Below are 21,218 nucleotides of genomic sequence, written 5' to 3' on the forward strand. Positions count from 1 at the left end.
TCAGCCTCACAGTTAGTCCACTCTAATTCAAGTTTGACCCAACAGCAGGTTTGTTTGTGTTGTTTTGTTTTATTTTAACTTCTCTTTATTGTTGAATGTATTACAGATGTCCCCCATTTTTTGCCCCCATTGACCCCTTCCTCCCTGCTCCCAACCCCCTCCTGCCTTCCCCACATGTCTGTGTCCATGGGTTATGCATGTATACATATAAGTTCTTTGGTTTGTCTCTTCCCACCCTCTCCACCCTTCCCTTTGAGCTTCTTCAATCTAACAACCAACTTGTACTTCTTAATTCCTTCATCTTCTTCACTCATCCCCCCAAACTCTCTTCCATCTGGCAACCAACAAAAAATTCTTTGTATCTATAAGTCTGTTTCTGTTCTGCTTGTTCATTTGGTTTGTAGATATGTATTTATTGCCATTTTATTGTTCATATGTTTTATTTTCTTCTTCAAGAAGACCCTTCAACATTTCATATAATGTTGGTTTGGTGGTGATGAACTTCTTTAGCTTTTTCTTGTCTGGGAAACTCTTTATATGTCCATTGGTTCTACATGATAGCTTTGCAGGATAGAGTAATCTTGGTTGTAGGTCATTGCTTTTCATCACTTTGAATATTTCTTGCCACCCCTTCCTGGCCTGCAAAGCTTCTTTTGAGAAATTGGCTGACAGTCTTATGGGAACTCCCTTGTAGGTACTAACTGTTTTTCTCTTCCTGCTTTTAAGAGTCTCTCTTTGTCTTTAACCTTTTACATTTGATGATGCTGTGTCTTGGTGTGGCCTCTTTGGGTTCATGTTGTTTGGGCCTCTCTGTGCTTCCTGACTTGTATGTCTGTTTTCTTCACCAAGTTAGGGAAGTTTTCTGTCATTATTTTTTCAAGTGGGTTTTCAATTTCTTGCTCTCTCTCTTCTCCTTCTAGCACCCCCATGATACAAATGTTAGTATGTTTGAAGTTGTCTAAGAGGCTCCTTACACTATCCTCATTTTTTTTTCTTTATTGATTTTCGATAGAGAGGAAGGGAGAGGGAGAGAGAGACAGAAACATCGATAGGAGAGAACATAAATCGGCTGCCTCCTGCATGCCCCCCACTGGGGATCTGGCCCACAACCCGGGCACGTGCCCCAACCAGGAATCAAACCAGCGACCTCTCAGTGCATGAGTTAGTGCTCAACCACACCAGCCTGGCTACCCTATCCTCATTTTTTTTTTTTTTGCCTTTTGGATTCTTTTTACTTTTTGCTGCTCTGATTGGTGTTTTTAGCTTTCTTACATTCCAAAGCAATGGTTTGCTTCTTGGCTTCACCTACTTTACTATTGATTCCCTGCAAATTATTCTTTATTTTAGTTAGTGCATCCTTCATTTCTGACTGGTCCTTTCTCATGTTGTTGAAGTTCTCACTAAGTTCCCTGAGTATCTTTATAACCAGTGTTTTGAACTCTGCATCTGATTGATTGTTTATCTCCATTTTGTTTTGTTCTTTTCCTGGAGTTTTGTTCTGTTCTTTCATTTGGGACCTATTTCTTTGTCTCCTCGTTTTGGCTGCTTCCTTGTATTTGTTTCTATGTATTAGGCAGAGCTGCGATGTCTCCTAGGCTTCCAAGGGTGGCCTATAGATGTCCTTCTGGTTTTCCAGCTAGAAGTGATGGAGATTCTCTTCCTGGCCCTGGAACCCTGAGCTGGGCCCCTGGTGTGGTAGGCGGACCCCTCACTCATCAAGGTAGACCTTTCCAGCCGAGGTGTCCCTCCTGGTTTTTATCCGCCACACGTGGGTGTGGGACCAGCCCGTCCGCCTCCACCCCTCCTACCAGGCTCCACGTGGCTGCTTCTTTAATCTTATTTGTAGGACTTCCATTCAGCTCGAAGTCAGGTGGTTTTGACTGATGGTTGTGCTGTAGTTTAGCTGTAATTTTGATGTGGTTGCGGGAGGAGGTGAGCACCGCATTACCTACCCACCATCCGGACAGGAAGTCTCAGCACGTTTGTCTTTAATGCAAGCCTCAGACTGCTCAGAACGAATGATGGATTGTGAGCCATGTTCTACAGTGTCTTCGACAGGATGATAGCAACCCATCCTGCATCTTCTTACGGTCAGGTGAGAGGTGAGTTCCGTGCTCAATGAGCAAACGGTTCACACAAGCCCCTTATAACAGAAATACTGTTGCATAGTTTCATCAAAACCTGCCCTCCACTGGCATCACGCTCTTAATCAACCGGTCAAACCTATGGATTGATAATACACAGTTTATTTAAATCCTCTCCTTCTAAGTTCTTCAGGGTTTAAAAAGCTATCAGTGGTGATGACTTTCCAAAGCTTTTAATTTGACGAACACAAACCCTTGAACTGGAGAGATTGAAAACTGAGCAGGTGAGCACACAGCAGAGAGACACCTGGCAGCCCATCGGCAACGCACACAGAACCCCAGGGCAGGGAGAAGCACAAATCCAAAAAGAGAGAAATATAAATAAAGGAGATAGAGCTGGACCAGAAGCAGGATCATGTTCCTGACTTAACTCATCTGTAATTTCAACCTGCTCCTTCCATCGAGAAGAAAGGTTAGCAGAACATATCTGGAGAAGACAACTGTATTTCTTTTCTTTTCTTTTTTTTTTTTTAAATTTATTTAGTTTTGTTACAGATGTTTCTCCTTTTTCCCCCACTAATTCCCTCCTCCCCCCCTCTCCACCCTGTCCCCAGCTTTGTTGTCCATGTCCATTGTTCATGCACACATGCATATAAGTTCTGTGGTTTATCTGTCCCCCACAACCCCCTTTTTTGGAGATTGTCAGTCTGTACCCCACTTCCACATCTCTGGGACTACCCCATTCCTCAGACTTCTGTGTTCATTGTATTCCATAAATAAGTGAGATCATATGATACTTGTCTTTCTCTGTTTGGCTTGTTTAGCTTAGGATGATACTTTCCAGGTCCCTCCATGTCGTCTCAAAGGATAAGAGATCTTTCTTTCTTACAGCTGCATAGTACTCCATTGTGTATTTGTACCACTGATTTTTTATCCATTCGTCTACTGATGGACATTTGGGCTGTTTCCAGATCTTAGCTATTGTAAACAGTGCTGCTATGAACATGGGGGTACATATATTCTTTCTGATTGGTGCTTCAGGCTTCTTAGGGTACATTCCTAGAAGTGGGATCACTGGGTCAAATGGCAGTTCAATTTTTAATTTTTTGAGGTAACACCATATTGTTTTCCATAGTGGCTGCACCAGTCTGCATTCCCACCAGCAGTGCACTAGAGTCCACTTTTCTCCACACCCTTGACAACTGTATTTCTTAACAGGGTCAAACATTTGCTTGTGCTACACATGTGTGCAAAGAGAAATGTAACTTCCTCTTTTGTTTCTTGTTTTGTTTTGTTTTTTTTTAATCCCCACCCAAGGACATTTTTACATTAATCTTCAGATGGAGCTGGAGGGAGAGAGGGAGGAAGAGAGAGAGAGAGAGAGACATCGATGTGAGAGAGACACATTGCTTGGTTGCCACCTGCACAACCCCAACCAGGGCCCAGGACAAACTGCAACCGAGGTCCATGTCCTTGGCCAGAATCAAACCAGCACCCTTTGGTCCACAGGCCAGCGCTCTAACCGCTGAGCATACCGGCCAGGGCTTGTTTTTGTTTTATTTCTTTCTGTCACCAGCCTGATGGTCCTCACGCCTCCTCTGTGCAGGGCGTGGGTGCCAACTTGCAGCCTCGATCCAGCCCCATCGCTCCCTCCAGCCCCATCGCTCCCTCCGTGTGACCCTCTCTTTCCGATACGTGCTCAGAATTTCAAGTGTCCTTCCTTCCTCCTGCTCTTCTCCGTGATGATGTTTAGAATTACGGGGGTGCGGGGCTGGAGGGGTGTTAAGAAGGGGCTAGATCCTCAGACAGGCCCTCCTACTCCTCTGGCTCTTCCCACCTCTGCAGCATAACCCCCTCTACCTGGCCGCCACTCTGTTGATATCTGTAGCTAAAGCTCTTGACTGCAGAAGATGGGCTCGGTTCTTCTCCACACCGTTGGGGGGCCTGCAGGGCCTGGTGGTTCTGCCTGCTCCCTGGGCCCCCACTTTGGCCCTCACCACGGTCTGATTGTAAGTATTTCTCCATCCTTGCCCCCAGCTCCAGGCCACGGTGTCCTTATGCTGCAAACCTGCCAGCAGGCCCGCCAGCTCCCCCCCCCCCCACAGTCAGCAGGGCACTCGAACAGCCTCTGTGGCCCATGATCGCCAAAGAAACCAAGGACGCCAAGTTCAGTCCCTCCCTTTTGCTAACCTCACAGCACAAACACTTTCACTCTGAGTTGCCCTCCCCACGCTGGGACAGTGTAAAAGCTGTCTCCCAGCGTTTCCGATGACAACGACAGAAGCAGCTGTCTCCGATGTCCACCTGCACATCGTGCTGGCTCCATTCTGGCTGGCCTGAAAAAGGTGGTCAGAAAAGAATTCTCAGCCCTGGCTGGTTTGGCTCAGCGGTTAGAGCGTCAGCCAGTGGACCAGAGGGTCTTGGGCTTGATTCCTGGTCAAGGACACATACCTGGGTTGCATATTTGATCCCTGGCCCTGGTCAGGGTCAAGTGGGAGGCAACCAATCGATGTGTCTCACATTGATATTTCTCTCTCTCTCTCTCTCTCTCTCTCTCTCTTCCTCCTTTCCACTGTTATCTAAAAATCAATGGAAAAATATCCTCAGGTGAGGATTACCTTTGAAAATGTCAAAACAATACTCTTTGAAGATGGTCTTTTCAAAGGGTGTTGGTGTGAAGCTGGATAGAAAAGTAGGCTGAGTAAAATCAGGAGAAATATTGATGACACTGATGAGATCGATAGAGAGAGAGCCAGTCAGGGCGGCTCCTGTAGGGAAACAAATAGCTGAAGGCCGTTGGAGTGGGGAGGCAGGTACAAGGCAGGGTCCGAGTCGTCAGTGAACACAGGGGGTCAAGAGTGTTGAGACACACAAGGGCACTAGGTAGCAGAGCCAGACTTTGTGACCTTCGAAAGAGAAAGGGACCTTGTTGGACCTCTCCTTAAAACGAAGTGTTTCCATGGACACTAAGAAGTTTCGTGTAATTTTAAACACATCTGAGCCAGAAGAATCCTCCCTTCTGTACAGGAATAACCACACTTGTATCACCCCCACTGAGCTTGACACACGTGCTCCAGAACCACTCCACAGAAACATTCCTTCTACCCTTTCTCATTAAAGAAGTCACCTGTCAGTGCTAGAATGAAATGGCACAGCAGCAGCCGTGAAGAGAGCTGGAGTCTGACGCTGCCTGTGCCCTTGGCTGTGTGAGTTTGGGAAGGTCATTTTCCCTTGCTGGACATCATTGTTCCCATCTGTGCACATTTATTCATCTATTAATGCACGAAACTCACAATATCTGTTGGAGCTTAATGAGTGCACAGTCCTAGGTGCTAGGGACATAGTAGTGAGCAAAATATACCTAAACCAAGGGGACTGCAAAGGACAGCCATCTCCCTTCCTCCCTGTGCCTGATGCTCTCCAAGTGAGCAGGTTGTAATGAAAGCTGTGCAGTTTGTTTCACGACGGCGCCGCAGCCCCGTGGGCCTTTGGGGGCTCAGCTAGAATCAGATTTGGAACAGAAGGACGGTTCCCACCTGGAGGTCCCGGGACGCCGAGGAAGTCCATGGAATTACTAATCACAAACTTGTAAACAACTGTTTCTAACCACTTTAAAAGAGTAAAATGGAAATTACACTCAACACAAATGTTTTGTATCACCACCTCAGTGATACAAAATTAAGTGCTCCTGCCTGGTGAGCACACATTGGAATGTACCCGTGCGCATGTTTCTGCTTTAAAATGGGAGGAAAGTGTTATTATTCTGCAATAAATAAAATGTAGTACCATGAATCCCCAAGCAAATTAAAAGCAAGGGGAACTTTAAAGAAAAAAATTTTTTTTTTTGGTAAGGCTCCTGAGTGGTGACCACTTGGGGAGCCTCCGCGTAGTGGGGCCCTGAGGGGGTACGTGAAGACCTGGCTGTTCAAACCCGCCTCTTGGTGCGTGGCCGCGGCCGTGTTCTCCGAGTCTCCTCGGTGAGACCAGACTAAAAGCTGACCTTTCGTGGAGTTGAGAGGGTTTAGTGGTGCATTTTATGGTGTCGTGTTGTTTAACATGACATAAATATAATAACAGCAACAGAACTCAGGGTGAGTGGGTGGAAAGAGCCTGAGATGCAGAGCCAGGCACCCCAAGTTCACACTCTAGTTACTCACAGCTGGGGTGGGTGATGTTGGACAAAAACGTTTATCCACTCTATTCCATGGGAGGACGCTCAATCCCGGAGCCACACCGGCCGGGCTATCCACTCTATTCTATGGAAGCCCGTAAGTGTTTTAAAATGAAAAATGTTATTGCCCTGGCCGGTTCGCTCAGTGATTAGAGCGTCGGCCCGTGGTCCGGAGAGCACAGGTTCATTTCCCGCTAAGGGCATGTACCTCGGTTGCAGTTTGTTCCTGGCCCTGGTTGGGTCGTGTGGGTGGCAACCAATCGATGTTTCTCTCTCTCTCTCTCTTCCTCCCACCCTGTCTGAAGATAAATGCAAAAATGTCCTCGAGTGAAGATAAAAAAATAAATAAATAAAATGAAAAGTGTTATTATTTTCACTTTTCTAGTCTAATGCATTGTGATGCTTCATTAACCCTAGATGCACACTGAAATAGGAACCTCACTTCAAAACCTGTCAGACATGGGATAGATGTTAGGAGCAAAGAAGAAAGCATATTATACTATTTATAATTAGGATATAACTAATTAATGATAGATTATTAAATTTGCTATATTACAGCCATCCTGGACCGGGGGAGGAAATAAATATCACTTCAACAGAGCAATTCAGCATTCGAGTTGGTCAGGTAAGAAATCCTCCGTCACCTCCAATCTCCCCATTTCCCCTCCAGTGAATCTCCAAGGAAGGAGGTGATTTTTCAATCTCTAGTCACACCTAATTGTCAAGTCTATTTTATCACAACACCTAAGCAATTAGCCTTAAGTCTAATTAGCATAAGACATGGTCCTGCCCTGCTGGCTGTGCTGTTCCTTCGTAGGTACCTGGCTGTGTCCAGAGGCCTGGCTGTCGGCAGCATTGCTCCCTGACCTCTGGTAGACTCCACAGCATCTGGATGCAGCCGGTGTCATTAGCTAAGACTCCCAAGAAGTGTCCTTTGGGCACAGATTTATTCATTGTTGTAGTCACCAGTGTTGCTACACACATTTGAATCACCTTTTACTTGGCAATTCTGCGTGGCCTACATGTAGATCCTATAAATTGTTTATCAACATCCAGCTCAGGAACACCCCCCCCCCCCCCCGTGAAAGTAATCCCATTAGACACCTCAAGCTCTCTGCATAAAACTAAGAAAGGGAAGAAAGGGTGGTGAGAGATCACTCTCACTGTAGGTAGGACCCTTACTGGAGAAAGAAGGCAGTACTGGAAAAACCAGCCCTAAGCCCTGGCCAGTTTGGCTCAGCGGTTAGAGCGTCGGCCTGCGGTCCGGAGAGACCCGGGTTCGGTTCCCGCTAAGGGCACGTACTTCGGTTGCAGTTTGTCCCCGGCCCTGGTTGGTCGTGCGGGTGGCAGCCACTCGATGTGTCCCTTCACGTCGATGTTTCTCACTCTCTCTCCCTTCCTCTCTCTCCCTCCCATTCTATCTGTACCAAAAATGGAAAAATATCCTCAGGTGAGGATTAAAAAAAATAAATAAAAAAAAAAAAAACCAGCCCTAAATCTGTTACCTCCCAACCTACCCCTGCTTCGCTGGCCTTTGTGTGTGCTTATGTTTGCAAATGGACTCAGCAAGCTTTAAAAGTACTGACGCAAGGGCTCATCCCAAGTTAATTATTATAATTAGGTGGGGGTGGGCAGCCATCAGTGTTTGATCATAGGTCCTCAAGTCATTCTATGCAACCAGTGCGTTCTAATTTTTTTTAAATCCTCACCCGAGGATATGTTTATTGATTTCGAGAGAGAGAGAGAGAAACATCGATGTGAGAGAGAAACATCCATCGTTTGCCTCTTGCATGCACCCCAATGGGATACCTAACCTGAAAACAAGATATGTGCCCCCACCTGAAATCGAACCTGAGACCTTTTGGTGTACGAGACAACACTCCAACCAACTGAGCCACGCTGGCCAGGGTGTAACCAGTTTTAAGAACAGCTGTGCGTCCACATTTTCAGGTACTTCCAAAACACCTTGCCCTTTCCACCAGAAGTCAGGGAGTGGGGACTAGGGGGCATTGTTAATAATGCGTAGGAGCTAACTGTTCCTTCTCAGAATCTATCATGCTGACAATCCATCATGTCTTTGTGGACCATATCCTCCTAGAGGATAATGTAAGTGCCTAAGGGAGTTCACCTGAATTCTTCCAAATGATGCACCGCGCTTATAAAGAAAGCCAGGTTGTGAGTGCATTTGACACTTTGCCATTCCCGTGTGTGCAAATGACCCACACAGCTCATTCTGACATTGGGACACCTCTGGCTGGCCTCCCGTCCCAGCCATGCGGTTCTCTTACTCATCTGCAGTTCATGCTTCTATGGAAATCATCCACAGACCTCTTCCTCCCCATCCCACACTCCCTTTTCCCACCTCTCAGCTTCTGCAGATGAGCCACACTATGGTTTGTTTGCTTGTTTGTTTGTTCATCTGTTTGTTCTGTTGTTGTTTTAACACAGCACTGCTGCTGAGCTTGGCCTTCAGCATGCACGGGCTCATTGCCTGAATATACTCATCAATACAAGAAAATAGCAGGCCAAGAATTACGAAATGTCTCTCCTTTGATTGGACTTTGCAACCAGGAAGTCTCTTCAACAAAAAACTTGATCAAAAACAAACAATTGTCCGGTCCTCTCCTCCTTTACTAATAGGGCCTCCACGGACCTGTCTGGCCATTCCACTCAGAGCTGCCTAACTCGAGAGATGTCGGCCGGCAGGGGGGTCGCCTTGGCAGCGTGGACATGCCTGTTAGAAATCAGTGTCCTGACAGCCGGGCCCATGCCCAGGTGAGTCCTTCTGTTTGTCTCTGCTGTTCCACTGTGGGCTTGGATATCTCATGCTCTACTTCTTAACGGCAAAGCGGATAACAAATTTCAACCCACACTGAGATATGTAGCCCCAGAGTTTAAACTTGGAAAAGGAGTAAGAACTCTCTTTGAGAGCTGTCTGTGAAAAGCCATCTAGGGATGCCTTTGAAACACGGCATTCACATGTTAAGGCTGAGATAGTTTTTTGTTTGTTTGTTTTTTTTTGTTTTGTGTTTAATTTATTGAGTTTAGAGAAAGAGAGAAACATCAGTTTGTGGTTCCACATATTTGTGCATTCATTGGTCAATTCTTGCGTGTGCCGTGACCGGGGATTGGATTCGAAACCTTGGCACGTGGGACGATATTCCGACCCACTGAGCTACCCAGCCAGGGCAAGGCTGAGAGAGACTTTACAGACTCGGAACTGTTTCGACTAGAGTGTGATAAACCTGGGTGTATCGGTGTCTAATGTCTGAGAAGCTTAAAGTTAGGAAAATGCATCTTTCCCCAGCTCTGCCTCGATGTCTAACACTTGACTATTGAATCCATCACTCATTAGCCCCCAGATTAGGCAAATTAATCCTTTTTTCCCCTCTTCCTTGACATCCCAAGTTGTGTCCTGAGGTACACATCTTGTCCTTCACGAGGGTGGTGTTCTTCCCTTTAGGGAAACTACCATGGTGCTGACCTGGTGGCCACGCACCAGCAAAGAAACCCACTTCCTCTCCCTTGGCTCAGACCCTCATTGGAAACGCAAATCCCAGGCCAAGCCGGCCCAGGAAACAGTCAGTCAGACAATACTGAACATTGACACTCCGCGCAGAGTGCTGGAGGACAGCCTCCTGTGACCCCAGACAGCATGATTTGATCGGACAGTGGTACTGAAATATCTTGGTCTTTGACCGGATAGCTGGGGGGAAATATCTTCCCAAACACTGTCCCTGTGCCCAGACATAGCTGTGACCTGCGGTCAAGTCTTCTTTGATCGTTTGACTCTTGGTTTAACCCACCTCTGTTTTGGGCTCCGACGTCCATCTCAAGCATCTCTGCCTGCCTCACGGCTGCTGGGAGCTGCCTCTCCGCCCGGACCCCCGGCGCACAGTTGCTCACAGGCTTCACCCCCCAGGAGCGGGCACACACAGGTGCTACGGAGGCCCCAGAGGGCTCGAGTCAAGTGCCCCACCAGCCTCCCCTTTACCCCATCTCTTCCTCTTCCCATGGTACCCGAGGAGCATCGTTCCACTTAGATAATAGGTTCATTTGCTGGGTATCGGGAACCAAGGGAGCTGGGAACCAGTTCCTGGAAGCTGCTATGACCTTCTTGTACTTGCCCGGACCCTTTCTTACGTTAAAAAGATAATAATTTAAACAACCCACATTCCTGGATTGTGATTCCTGTTGATTAAAAACGGGGAAGGCTTCAGCTGCTTTGAAGTTTGTACCCCCTGGGTCCTGGCCACGCGCGGCTGTTCAGGGAAGACCAGAGCCCCCTTGGCTGGCTCCCAGCCTCGAGCAGTTGCGCCGCGGTTGGACTTGGCTTCGGGCTCCCACCACCATGCCCTCGTGAGTTCGGTGGGGTTGCCCTGCCCGAACTCTCCCTGCTCTGCCCTCTGGGACAGGGTTGAGGTCAAAACAGAGCGTTCAGATCAGTCTTGAAGGGAGACACATAGTTCAACCAGAGAATAAAGTTGCAGAGAATTTTTTAAAATATGTGTTTGATTAGAAGGGAGCACGAGACCTCCCAAACTCAGTCCAAGAGCTACGACTTGCAAACTGACCCTTAAGTCTGCGCAAGCCATGCGCACTCTCTGTACCTTGGTTCCTGTCTGTAGGATGGTATTTATGTCTGTAGTATCACAGGCTTCTAACAACAGAAACGTGTTGCCTCACCGTTCTGGAGGCTAGAATCCGAAATCCGCATGTGGGCAGGGCCATGTCCCCTCTGACTCTGGGAGGGATCCTCCCTCGTTTGTGGGGGTGACCAGCTGTCCGTGGCTCTCCTTGGCTTGCAGTCACACATCTCAATCACTCTCTGTCATCACACACCATCTTCACATCTTTGTCCCTCGGTGATGTCTGTCTGATTCTAAATTTCTTTTTTTCTAAGGACACCAATCATATTGGATTAGGGTCTACCCTAGTGACTTCATTGTAACTTGATTTTTCTCTGTAAAGACCCTCTTTCCACAAAGGGCACATTCTGAGGGACAGGGGTTAAAATGTCAACAATTTAGCTCGTAACAGTGAACTGTGATGGCACCACCTGATAAAGTTTCTTGGGAAAGTCCAATATAACTGTAATGTACTTACAACATCTGTGCCTGCCACGTGGTAAGAACTCGATACACGTGAAATATTCTTGAACACAGTGCATTGCTGTTACTTCCGCTGCGATCTGCTTTCTGGTTTAGGAGAGGAAGGGAATAGACATCCAGGGGTTGTCCTGTGGCCACAGACATGTCATCTGAGAGCCACAGCGACTGTGAGCTACGGCTTTGGTGAACCGTGAGAGGTTTTCAATGACCATTTGTTTGCAAACATGAGTGTGTCCTTGAGAATAGGTCATGGGGAGGGATATCATCTCTTATGATCTAGAGATCGAACAGGAATATTAAAAACCACTGTGTTAATAGAATAATAGCTCATAACATAGATCCTGGGGCCAGAGCGCCTGTAAGTGACTCCAGGGTCCACAGTTTACTCGCTCTGTGACCCTGGGCAAAGTCCTGAACTTCTCCTACTCTGTTCTTTGCCTAAAGAATAGGAACGAAAACGCGACCTGCAGGAAGAAATCCCTGAGATGATAAACGCCAAGTGCTCAGCCCGGTGGCTGGCGGGTCGTGAGTGTGAAATGTTGTAGCTATCATTATGCCTTTCTTTTTAATTTGTAAGTAACAAAATATTTACATGGGTTGAAGAAAGTAATGAGGTGTACCTTCAGAAGCTTCGATGTCCCTACGCAGAATGTTTCATGAGATCCGTGTGACTATAGATAAAGTGTTTAGAACACTCCCGGCATCCACCTCACCCTTCCCCATGGTCAGCTTACGATCTTACTCTCTCCCCTTCTTGCTTAAAGATATTGTATTAGCCCCGGCCAGTTTGGCTCAGCGGTTAGAGCACAGGCCCACAGACAGCAGGGTTGTGGGTTCGATTCCCGGTCAAGGGCAGATACCTGGGTTGCAGGTTTGATCCCTGGCCCCAGTCAGGGTCATGTGGGAGGCAGTCAATCAATGTGTCCCTCTCACATCAGTGTTTCTCTCTCCCCCTCCCTTTCACTCTCTCTAAACATCAACGGAAAAATATCCTGGGGTGAGGATTTTTTAGAAATTAAGATTGAGAAAGATATCGTATTATATATACTATCTCCTACTTAGTTGCTTTCGTTTTGCCTCGCGGCATATTCTGGCGCGCTCTCTGCGTCTGTATAGAAGGAACTTCCTGATGCTCCTCGCACCCGTTGATTTTCCGTTGTGTGGCCACACGTCGAGATAACCCGTCTGTTACTGAGCGTCTAGGTTAGGTTGTAAACAGCACTGCGATGAATAGCCTTATTCATATGTCATTTTGCAGGCAGATTATTGAACCTGAGGGCTAATTCCCGGAAGCGATACAACTGGGGCAAAAGGTTATCCTTGAAATTGCCCCATGACCCTGTGGGGTTTGTATGACTGCACTTTTGCCAAAAAAGTCGGAGGACATATGATGCTTGTGGATTGGAAGGATTAGTATTGTTAAAATGTCCTTACTACCTAAAGTAATATAGAGATTCAACGCAATCCCTATGAAAATTCCAATAATAATTTTCTCAAATTACAACAACTAATCTTAAAAAGGAATATGAAACCAGAAAAAACTTCAAATAGCTAAAGAAACCTTGAAAAAGAACAAAGTGGAAGTTATTCTGATATGACACTAGACTACATTATACTATATGACATATCACATATATACTATACGATGCTATACCACATACATACTATATACCATGACACTGTACCACATACATACTACATGACACTGCGACACACACATACCGTATGGCACTGTGCCACATACATACTATCTGACACGACTACAAAGCTGCAATCATGAAAACAGTGTGGTGCTGCCATAAAGCAGAAATCGATGTGACAGTGCAGAGCCCAGGAATGGATCCTTGCTTGTATGGTCCATAAACCTACAACAAAGGAAGCAAAGATGTACAACGGGGTAAAGACAGTCTCTTCCATAAGTGATATTGACAAAACTGCAAAAAATACAATAGGACTACCTTTTTATACCATACACACAAATAAATTCAAAATAGATTAGACTTACATGTTAGACCTGAAACCATAAAACCCCTAGAAGAAAATAGTCAGCCCTGACCCGTGTGGCTCAGTTGGTTGGAACATTATCTTGTACATGGAAAGGTGGCGGGTTCAATTCACAGTCAGGGCACATGCCCAGGTTGTATGTTTGATCTCTGGTTGGAGGCAGCCAATCGACATTTCTCTCTCTGGCGCTCTCTCTCTCTCTCTCTCTCTCTCCCCCTACCTTCCTCTTTTCTCTAAAATCAATAAAAAGCATGTCCTTTGGTGAAGATTAAAAAAAGAAAGAAAGAAAATATAGGCAGAAACTTTTGGACATCACTCTTAGCAATATCTTTTTGGATATATGTCCACAAGCAAGAAAAAAAAGAAAAAATTAACAAATGAGACTACATTAATCTGAAAAGGTTGTCACAGTGAAGGAAACCATCAATAAAACAAAAAGACAGCCTACTAAATGGGAAAATATATTTGTAAATGATATATTTCATAAAGGGTTAATATCCAAAATATATAAGAACTCATTCAACTTAGCACCTAAATCAAACAATCCAATTAAAAAATGGACAGAGGACCTGAGACATTTCTCCTACGAGGATATCTAGGTAGCCAATAGACATATTAAAAGACGCTTAACATTATTAATTATCAGGAAAATGCAAATTAAAACCATAGTGAGATGTCCCCTCACACCAATCAGAATGGCAGTCATCAATATATCAACAAATAACAAGTGCTGGTGAGGATGTGAAGGAAACCTTCATATGCTGCTAGAGGTATTATAAATGAGTTCAGCCACTATGAAAAAAAAAAGTGAAAAAATTTCTTAAAAATTAAAAATGGAGTTGCCATGTGATCCAGCAATTCCACTACTGAGTATTTATCCAAAGACAAATAAAATACTAATTTGAAAAGATATATGCATTCCCATGTTCATTGCAAAATTACTAATAATAGCCAAGTTATGGAAGCAACCTAGGTGTCGATCAATAAATGAATGGATAAGGAAGATGTGGTGCATACATCCAATGGGATATTGTTCAGGAATAAAAAAGAATGGAATCTTGCCATCGCAACCACATGAGTGGACCTAGAGGGTATTGTGATAAGTGAGATAAGTCAGACAGAGGAGGACAAATACCATATGTTTTCACTTATATATGGAACTAAAAACAAACAAAATAAACTAATACAACAGAAAAAGACCATAGGTACCGAGAACAAGCCGAACCTTTGGGAAGGGGTCCAGTAGTGGAGAAAAGAGAATGCCCCAGCCTTGCCACCTGGAGCTCTAGGCCAACTTTGTGATATTTACCAATCACATGGGTTTCAAAAATGGTATCGTTGACGAGTGTTAATCTGCCTCTCTCTTTTTGAGTCAGGTTGCACGTCTTTTCATATGTTGAAAGGCCATGTGTCTGTTTTCTTGTGAACCGTCCGTATCTTTTGTTCATTCATTTTCTACTGAGTCTCTTGTCTTCCTCTCAGGGATTTCTGTGATCACTTTATAAATTAGCCCTTGGTCTCTGCTATAAATTACAAATATTTCCTTCCCAGTTTGCCATTCGTCTTTTGGTTGTATAAGTACTGTGTTTTTAGTGTAGTTACAATTTTTGTATTGATTTTGTCCTTCAGTTTTCAAAGAGGTAGGAAGCAGTACTAGACTGGAAGTTGGAAATCTTGAGAGTGACTAGATTTGTGCCCCTGGAGAGAGACTGCCTGGGTTTGAACCCTAACTTAGTCACCAAGTGTACTCTGCTGGACAACATGAGGGAAATGACTAACCTACCAATGTGACGGCTCAGTTCATCAAGTGTGATAATACTAGTAGTAGATATCTCACAGGACTGGTGTAAAAATTGAGATAATGAGTATAAAGCCTTAGAAGAATTCCTGACATAAACTGACACTCATAAATGTTAGCAATTATTGTTCAATTATTTTAATTAAATGTATCTCAACAATCTGGAAAAATATCTAAATACTCGTTAATAGAAAAGTTGGGTTTAACTATTAAATTAAGGATATTCAAAATGTCAATTTTTTTTCCCTTCTTTGGTTGTCTCCACTTGTGTTTTTAATATCCATATTTAATATGAGTTAACAGATACTTGTTGATCAACTACCATAGGTCAAGTATGGTCATTTGTTTATTTATCCATATTCAGGACAAGTTAACAGATTTTATTTATCCCCTGCTATCAGCCAAGTATGGTCATTTGTTTATTCATCCATTTAACACAGCAAACATGTACTAAGTGTCTCACAGATATGGGGAAGAGCATGAGGAATGCCAGGAAAGAGGAATAACCCCCCAGTGTCTAGCTAGGGTGACCACATACACAGAAGTGCTGTTTCCCAAGACAGTAAATGCAAGAGGAGGTGCAGCTTTGAGAGAAGAGGGGGCAAAGAATTTGTTTTGGGGATGCGTTGAGTTCTATGAGCCACAAGGGCATTTAAGTGCAGATGTCCAATTAGGAATTATATCCAAGCATTTAAAATTCAGAAAAGATGTACGGACTGCAGACTTATCTCTGGGTGTCATTAGCATATACATGGAAATCAAAGCCCTGGGCAAAGGGTAACGAGGAAAAAAAAATCCAGGGACAGGACCTTGAGGAAAAACATCATTTCAGAGACTATCAAAGGAGGACATGTCTGCACAGGAGAGCTGGAGAAAACAAAGAAGAAATGAAAGGTGTCTAGTGTCGTTCAGTCCAAGGGACGGGGCTGCTTTCAACAGCAAGAGTGGTCAACTGCATTGACTTCTGGGAAGAAGTCGACAAGACAGGACTTTGGCGAGAGTAGTGTCCTCGAGGCAGGAGGGTGAACAGTGATTGGGAGGTAAGCAACAAGAGGCCAGGGTGCAAACTACTGTTTCAAGAAAGTTGGCTAAAAAGATGAGAGCATTTGGGAGAGAGCTGAAGGGTCGTGGAGGGTGGAAGGAGGAGACGAGACTATTTTATTGTGGCTGAGAGAAACATAAACAGGTTTATAGCGATTTCTGTAAGGGTCACTGTGAAGGGAGATAGTTGCTGAAGGGAAAGGAGCTCAGAGAGAGTGTCTCATCTGCTTGTGCATGTTTCATGCCCCACAAAGACGTGAACACATTATCCCACCAATGGGAAGGAGCTGGAAAGGAGGGGCGTTTTAAATGGAGGAGATATTCAGTGGATCCGTCTCAAAGAAGAGCTGGGGTCTGGGGCTTGTGTGGCGTGAGAGGCTGCACTGTAAAAGAGTAAGTGCCAGCTACGGGACGTGGAGGCAGGAAGTTGATAGGACCCTTGTTTGGTGGCTTTTGTTTTGGCCTTTTTTTTTATGTCCTGAATGAGAGGTGACGTTGCAACCAGAAGAGTTCCAAAACGGTGAGCCAGGAGAGAAAGAAGAGGTCAAAGGCAGGAAAGCACTGCTGAGCACTGGGGCTAGGGGGGGAAGGGAAGGCGGTGAGTGCCCACATGCACGATGTCCACCCGCAGAGAGGGGAGGAACGAGTCCTGAAGTGGAATGTAAGTGGTAAGCCTTCCAGTTTCGGAATGCGGAGGGCAGGCCTGGGAACGCCTGACTTATTAGCTGCTCGCTCCGGGATGGCGGAGTTGGCTGGCTTAAATTTGCAGGAGACCCAGGCAACTCTAAAGGTTGCCAGACGGTCTGGGGGGTACAAAGTGAAACAAGGTGTGAAGCTTCATTAAATTCATCAACTACTTGGAAATACAAGGCCAATCAATGTAAGACACTTAGCAGGATTCCTGGCTAGTTTTCCTCGTCGTCCTCAGTTCTGTTGTTAGGTTGAAAGTAAAACAACAGCCCGGCCAGTGTGTCTCAGTTGTTGAACATCAACCCATGCACCAAGAGGTTGACGGTTCGATTCCTGGTTGGAGAACATGCCCAGGTTGTGTGCCCGATCCCCAGTCATTCAGGAGGCAGCCAATTGACATTCTCTCTCATCAGTGTTTCTCTCTCTCTCTCTCTCTCTCTCATCAGTAAAGAAAAAAATATTTTATAAAAACACAATTCAATACAAAAATTAAACAAAAAAGATGAGTTGAAAATGCAAAATGGTATGTGATCAAGGGATCAGTAATGGGAGGCAGAGTGAAAAGGTAAGTAGTATGATTTGGAAAGGGAACAAATAGTAAATAAATTAAACTCTGAGGACCTCTTGGAAACAGGCATGCACAATGGCCACAGTAAGTTGACGTATTCTGTTCTCTTAGTTATCACACAGAGCCAGAAGAAAGGATGGGCACTCCCTTGCCCATAAACTGCAGAATGAGCCCTTGGAGCGAATGGTCACGCTGCCACCCTTGCCTGAAACAAATGGTAAGCCTTCGACGCTCTCCCTGCTGGCGTGCCCGTCTGGGAACTGGCTGCCAGCATCGCCAGGGAAATGACCATGAGGCGGGGAGCCTCCAGCCGAGTTGAAAATTGAGAAGGAGCCCTGGCCGGTTTGGCTCAGCGGTTAGAGCGTCAGCCTGCGGTCCGGAGAGACCCGGGTTCGGTTCCTGCTAAGGGCATGTACCTCGGTTGCAGTTTGTCCCCGGCCCTGGTCGGTTGTGTGGGTGGCAACCAGTCGATGTGTCCCTTTCACGTCAATGTTTCTCTCTCTCTCTCTCTCTCTCTTCCTCTCTCTCCCACTCTATCTGTGCAAAAATTGGAAAAATGTCCTCGGATGAGGATAAAAAAAAGAAAATTGAGAAGGAAAGATACTATCTAAGTGAATAGAGGTGACCTTGCTGGGTAATGTGAATGTTGCAAGCTTGCTAAATGAGTGTCAGGAGGAACCATCTTTCCCCAGAGACTGCAGGTCCCAGAATGTGAGCTGTCCCTTTAAGTAACATTAGTGACTGTTTTTACGATTCCCATCTGAAAACCACAGACTCATGTGGGTTTGGAGGCCTGCAGTGGTGTGGGTGCAACTTTAGAGCATACCCCCCCTTTTGGAATTAGACATTCTAACATTTCCAACTGGTTTTGTGTAGTTTCGCTCAAGGAGCATTGTGACCTTTGGACAATTTAATGGGCAAAGTTGCTTGAGCAGTCTGGGAGACAGACGACATTGTGTGCCCACTGAGAACTGTGAAGACGCCGATGATGACTGTGGAAATGACTTTAAATGTGATACAGGTAATCCTTGCACTCTGGCTGCTTATTATGGGTCTCTGTGTGTACTCATGGGTGAAAAGAAGCACACTTCTAGACACTAGTATTTCCAACCGTGAAAGGGACCCCCAACTGGACCATCTGTATATTCTGTAGGTTCTGTAGTCACATGAATATGTGTTTCCTCTCCTCCCACGTTAAATTGCACTTGATAATGTCAGAGAGAAGGCATTAGACACAGTGTCTTTCCTGATTTTGATTGCAGGCAGGTGCATAAAGAGGCGACTTCTGTGCAATGGCGACAATGACTGTGGGGACTATTCGGATGAGGACGATTGTCAAGATGATCCCCGTACACCTTGCCGTGACAAAGTGGTGGAAGAGTCTGAGATGGGGCGTACAGCAGGCTACGGGTCAGTTCTCCTCTTGAATGTTCTGGAGAAAGACGAGTGGAAACAACCTCCATCTCTCTTGCTAAAGTGGTATAGGGCTTTCACTGGTAGAAAGAGTAGCCTGTTGGTCTGTATTCTGCTTGAACTGTGTTTGAGCTTGAAAGAGGGTAAGTGCTAAGTAAGTATGTCAAGGTAATTTGGACAAACTACCTGACCTCAGTACGTGTCTGTAGAATGGACTAGTCTATCAAGATATTAGATGATTACTCCTGAGTCCAGTAGAAGATAAAATGCCTCATTTATGAACCTTTGGAAGACCAGCAATGTTGAAATGACTTGTTAACATTTCAAACTGGATTGCCAGGATGAGGTCTGGCAATTCCGTTCAAATGTTCGAATTGCCGGGAAAACTATCTTCCATGGGGCAGATAGCCTCCTGGACCTGTAGCTGATTAGACATTCTCAGGAGGGTCCCGTTTTCTGGAGTTGACCCAAGAGGAACAGGGCAGAGAAAGCCATTCTGATCACAGTGTTGTGACTCTGGTTCTCATCACAGGGCTGAAGTTTCACTCAGCTCCTGTACAAAACATCTGGCCAGGTACGCTCTGGTGACGTCTTGGGCAGTTTAGAACTCGGAGTTAGACAGAACAGATACCATTTGCAGGGATCGGTGCTCTAGGACTTAGGGAAATGGTACTGGCCTGAGGTGCGATTCAGTTCTGTTCCATACAGTTAGAGGACATTCCATGGATGTCTGCAGCAGAGTCTCCATTCATTGTTCTGAGCAGTAAAGATACTTTGGTTGGGTTTGTTGGCAACTTATCGTCCACAGAGACATAGTTCTTCCCCACCCAGTGGTATGTTGACAGAGATGGCACATGGCTCTCTTTCATCCCCTGAAAGCAATGTGTCTCTTCATCCTCATCATCCCAGTGCCTGGTTTATAGTAGGTGCTTAACAATTACTGAGGGGTGGGTAAATAGGTGAATAAGTTAACTAACAAAAATAAGTGCTCTCTAAAATATTATCAGTTGGCATCAGGTAAGACTGAAACTGAGTTCCCAGAAAGAAATTCAGGTTCAGGACTCTGATTTTGAGACTGGAGATGGGGAGAGGAAAAAGATGGATAATGGTAAGAGCAAAGTTTATAGGGAGAGACTAGTAGCAGTTCCCAACCACAGGTGACATTCCCCCCAGGGGACATTTGACGATATCTGAAGACCATTTTGATGATCACACTGTTGGGTGATGGGATGGGAGGCTTGTCGGAGTGAATCCAGTGGATAGAGGCCCTACCATGCACAGGACAGCCAGACCCAAAATGTCAGTAGTAATGAGGTTGAGAATCCCTACCCTAAGGAACTGGACAGTTCCTAAGACTTCTGTAAAATATGGAGAAGCCTTCTCTCTCTGAGTCAGAGGAAACTCCTAATTCTTCAATCACATAAGAGAAAAATTCCAGGATGCAAGAGTCAGGCACCAGATAAAGCATTTCATACACCTTTTATTCACTTTATAAAATCTTGCTAAGCAAAGCAACACGCAAATTATTACACACAGTGCCTTTGGCCCGAAGCCTAAAGGTAGGAATTTTGAATCAAATGGATGGTCTAGGGTTCCAAACTCAGCAGGCCTCTTAATAACTGGCGGAAACGGTGTGGGAGTTGGCCAAAACCTTACAACAGATCACTGCGTGCTCCGGTGAGCGCTGGCTCTCGCTGCTTTCCTCGGTGAAAGCTCATTATTACTTTACTTTGCTTTACTTGGGATCCAAGGAACAGTCTTCTCCCCGATCTAAGTAAAAGAGCTTGAAGCGGGGAATTCCATATGTTATGTATTCTCACTCAATGCAAATTTACGTCGTGCCTTATAGGAAAAGGATACAGAAATCTTGGCCCATTTAACTGAAAAACAATTCTTTGTAATCTTTTGGTTTCCTTTGTTTGGGGACAAGAAAATGTGTCGTATAGCATTTGCCAGGGAGTTTCATACGGAGGCATCCCAGATTGCTGGCAGGGCTCCGAGGACCTCCTGCTTCGCCACCGTCAGGGGTGATGGCAGGAACATGCACCTATATTTTTTCCACTTGCTTTTTCTTCTCCTCACATGCCCATCACCACATCGCCTCCCCCCCCCCCACAAAGCCCACAGCTTGACACCCTGACTTCAAAGCAAAACGAACTTTATAAAATGAAACTCAAGTAGTATTTATTACCTAGATATTTGAGTTAAGAATGTAGAAGATTGATATAAGTTAGTAATTAATATTTAAAAAGAGGTATCAAAATAACACGCTTTATTATTTTTACGATATCCTTCCATACCATTAATAATACATATTGATTTACTACAGCTCTATGAC

The 21,218-nt window shown here is 45.2% G+C and overlaps 1 protein-coding gene across 1 annotated transcript in view; it reads left to right on the forward strand.

Annotated features, from left to right (window-relative positions):
• The first annotated feature begins 8,947 nt into the window (after positions 1 to 8,947).
• The window catches only part of C9 (complement C9), a 35,497-nt gene continuing 23,226 nt past the window's right edge, over positions 8,948 to 21,218 (forward strand). The window contains exons 1-4 of the mRNA XM_036278858.1: positions 8,948 to 9,030; positions 17,579 to 17,684; positions 18,344 to 18,488; positions 18,730 to 18,877. Coding sequence (XP_036134751.1) covers positions 8,948 to 9,030; positions 17,579 to 17,684; positions 18,344 to 18,488; positions 18,730 to 18,877 — 482 coding nt within the window. The remainder of the gene's footprint in view (positions 9,031 to 17,578; positions 17,685 to 18,343; positions 18,489 to 18,729; positions 18,878 to 21,218) is intronic.

Source organism: Molossus molossus, unplaced genomic scaffold (assembly GCF_014108415.1).
Source record: "Molossus molossus isolate mMolMol1 unplaced genomic scaffold, mMolMol1.p scaffold_m16_p_3, whole genome shotgun sequence".
Taxonomy (NCBI): domain Eukaryota; kingdom Metazoa; phylum Chordata; class Mammalia; order Chiroptera; family Molossidae; genus Molossus; species Molossus molossus.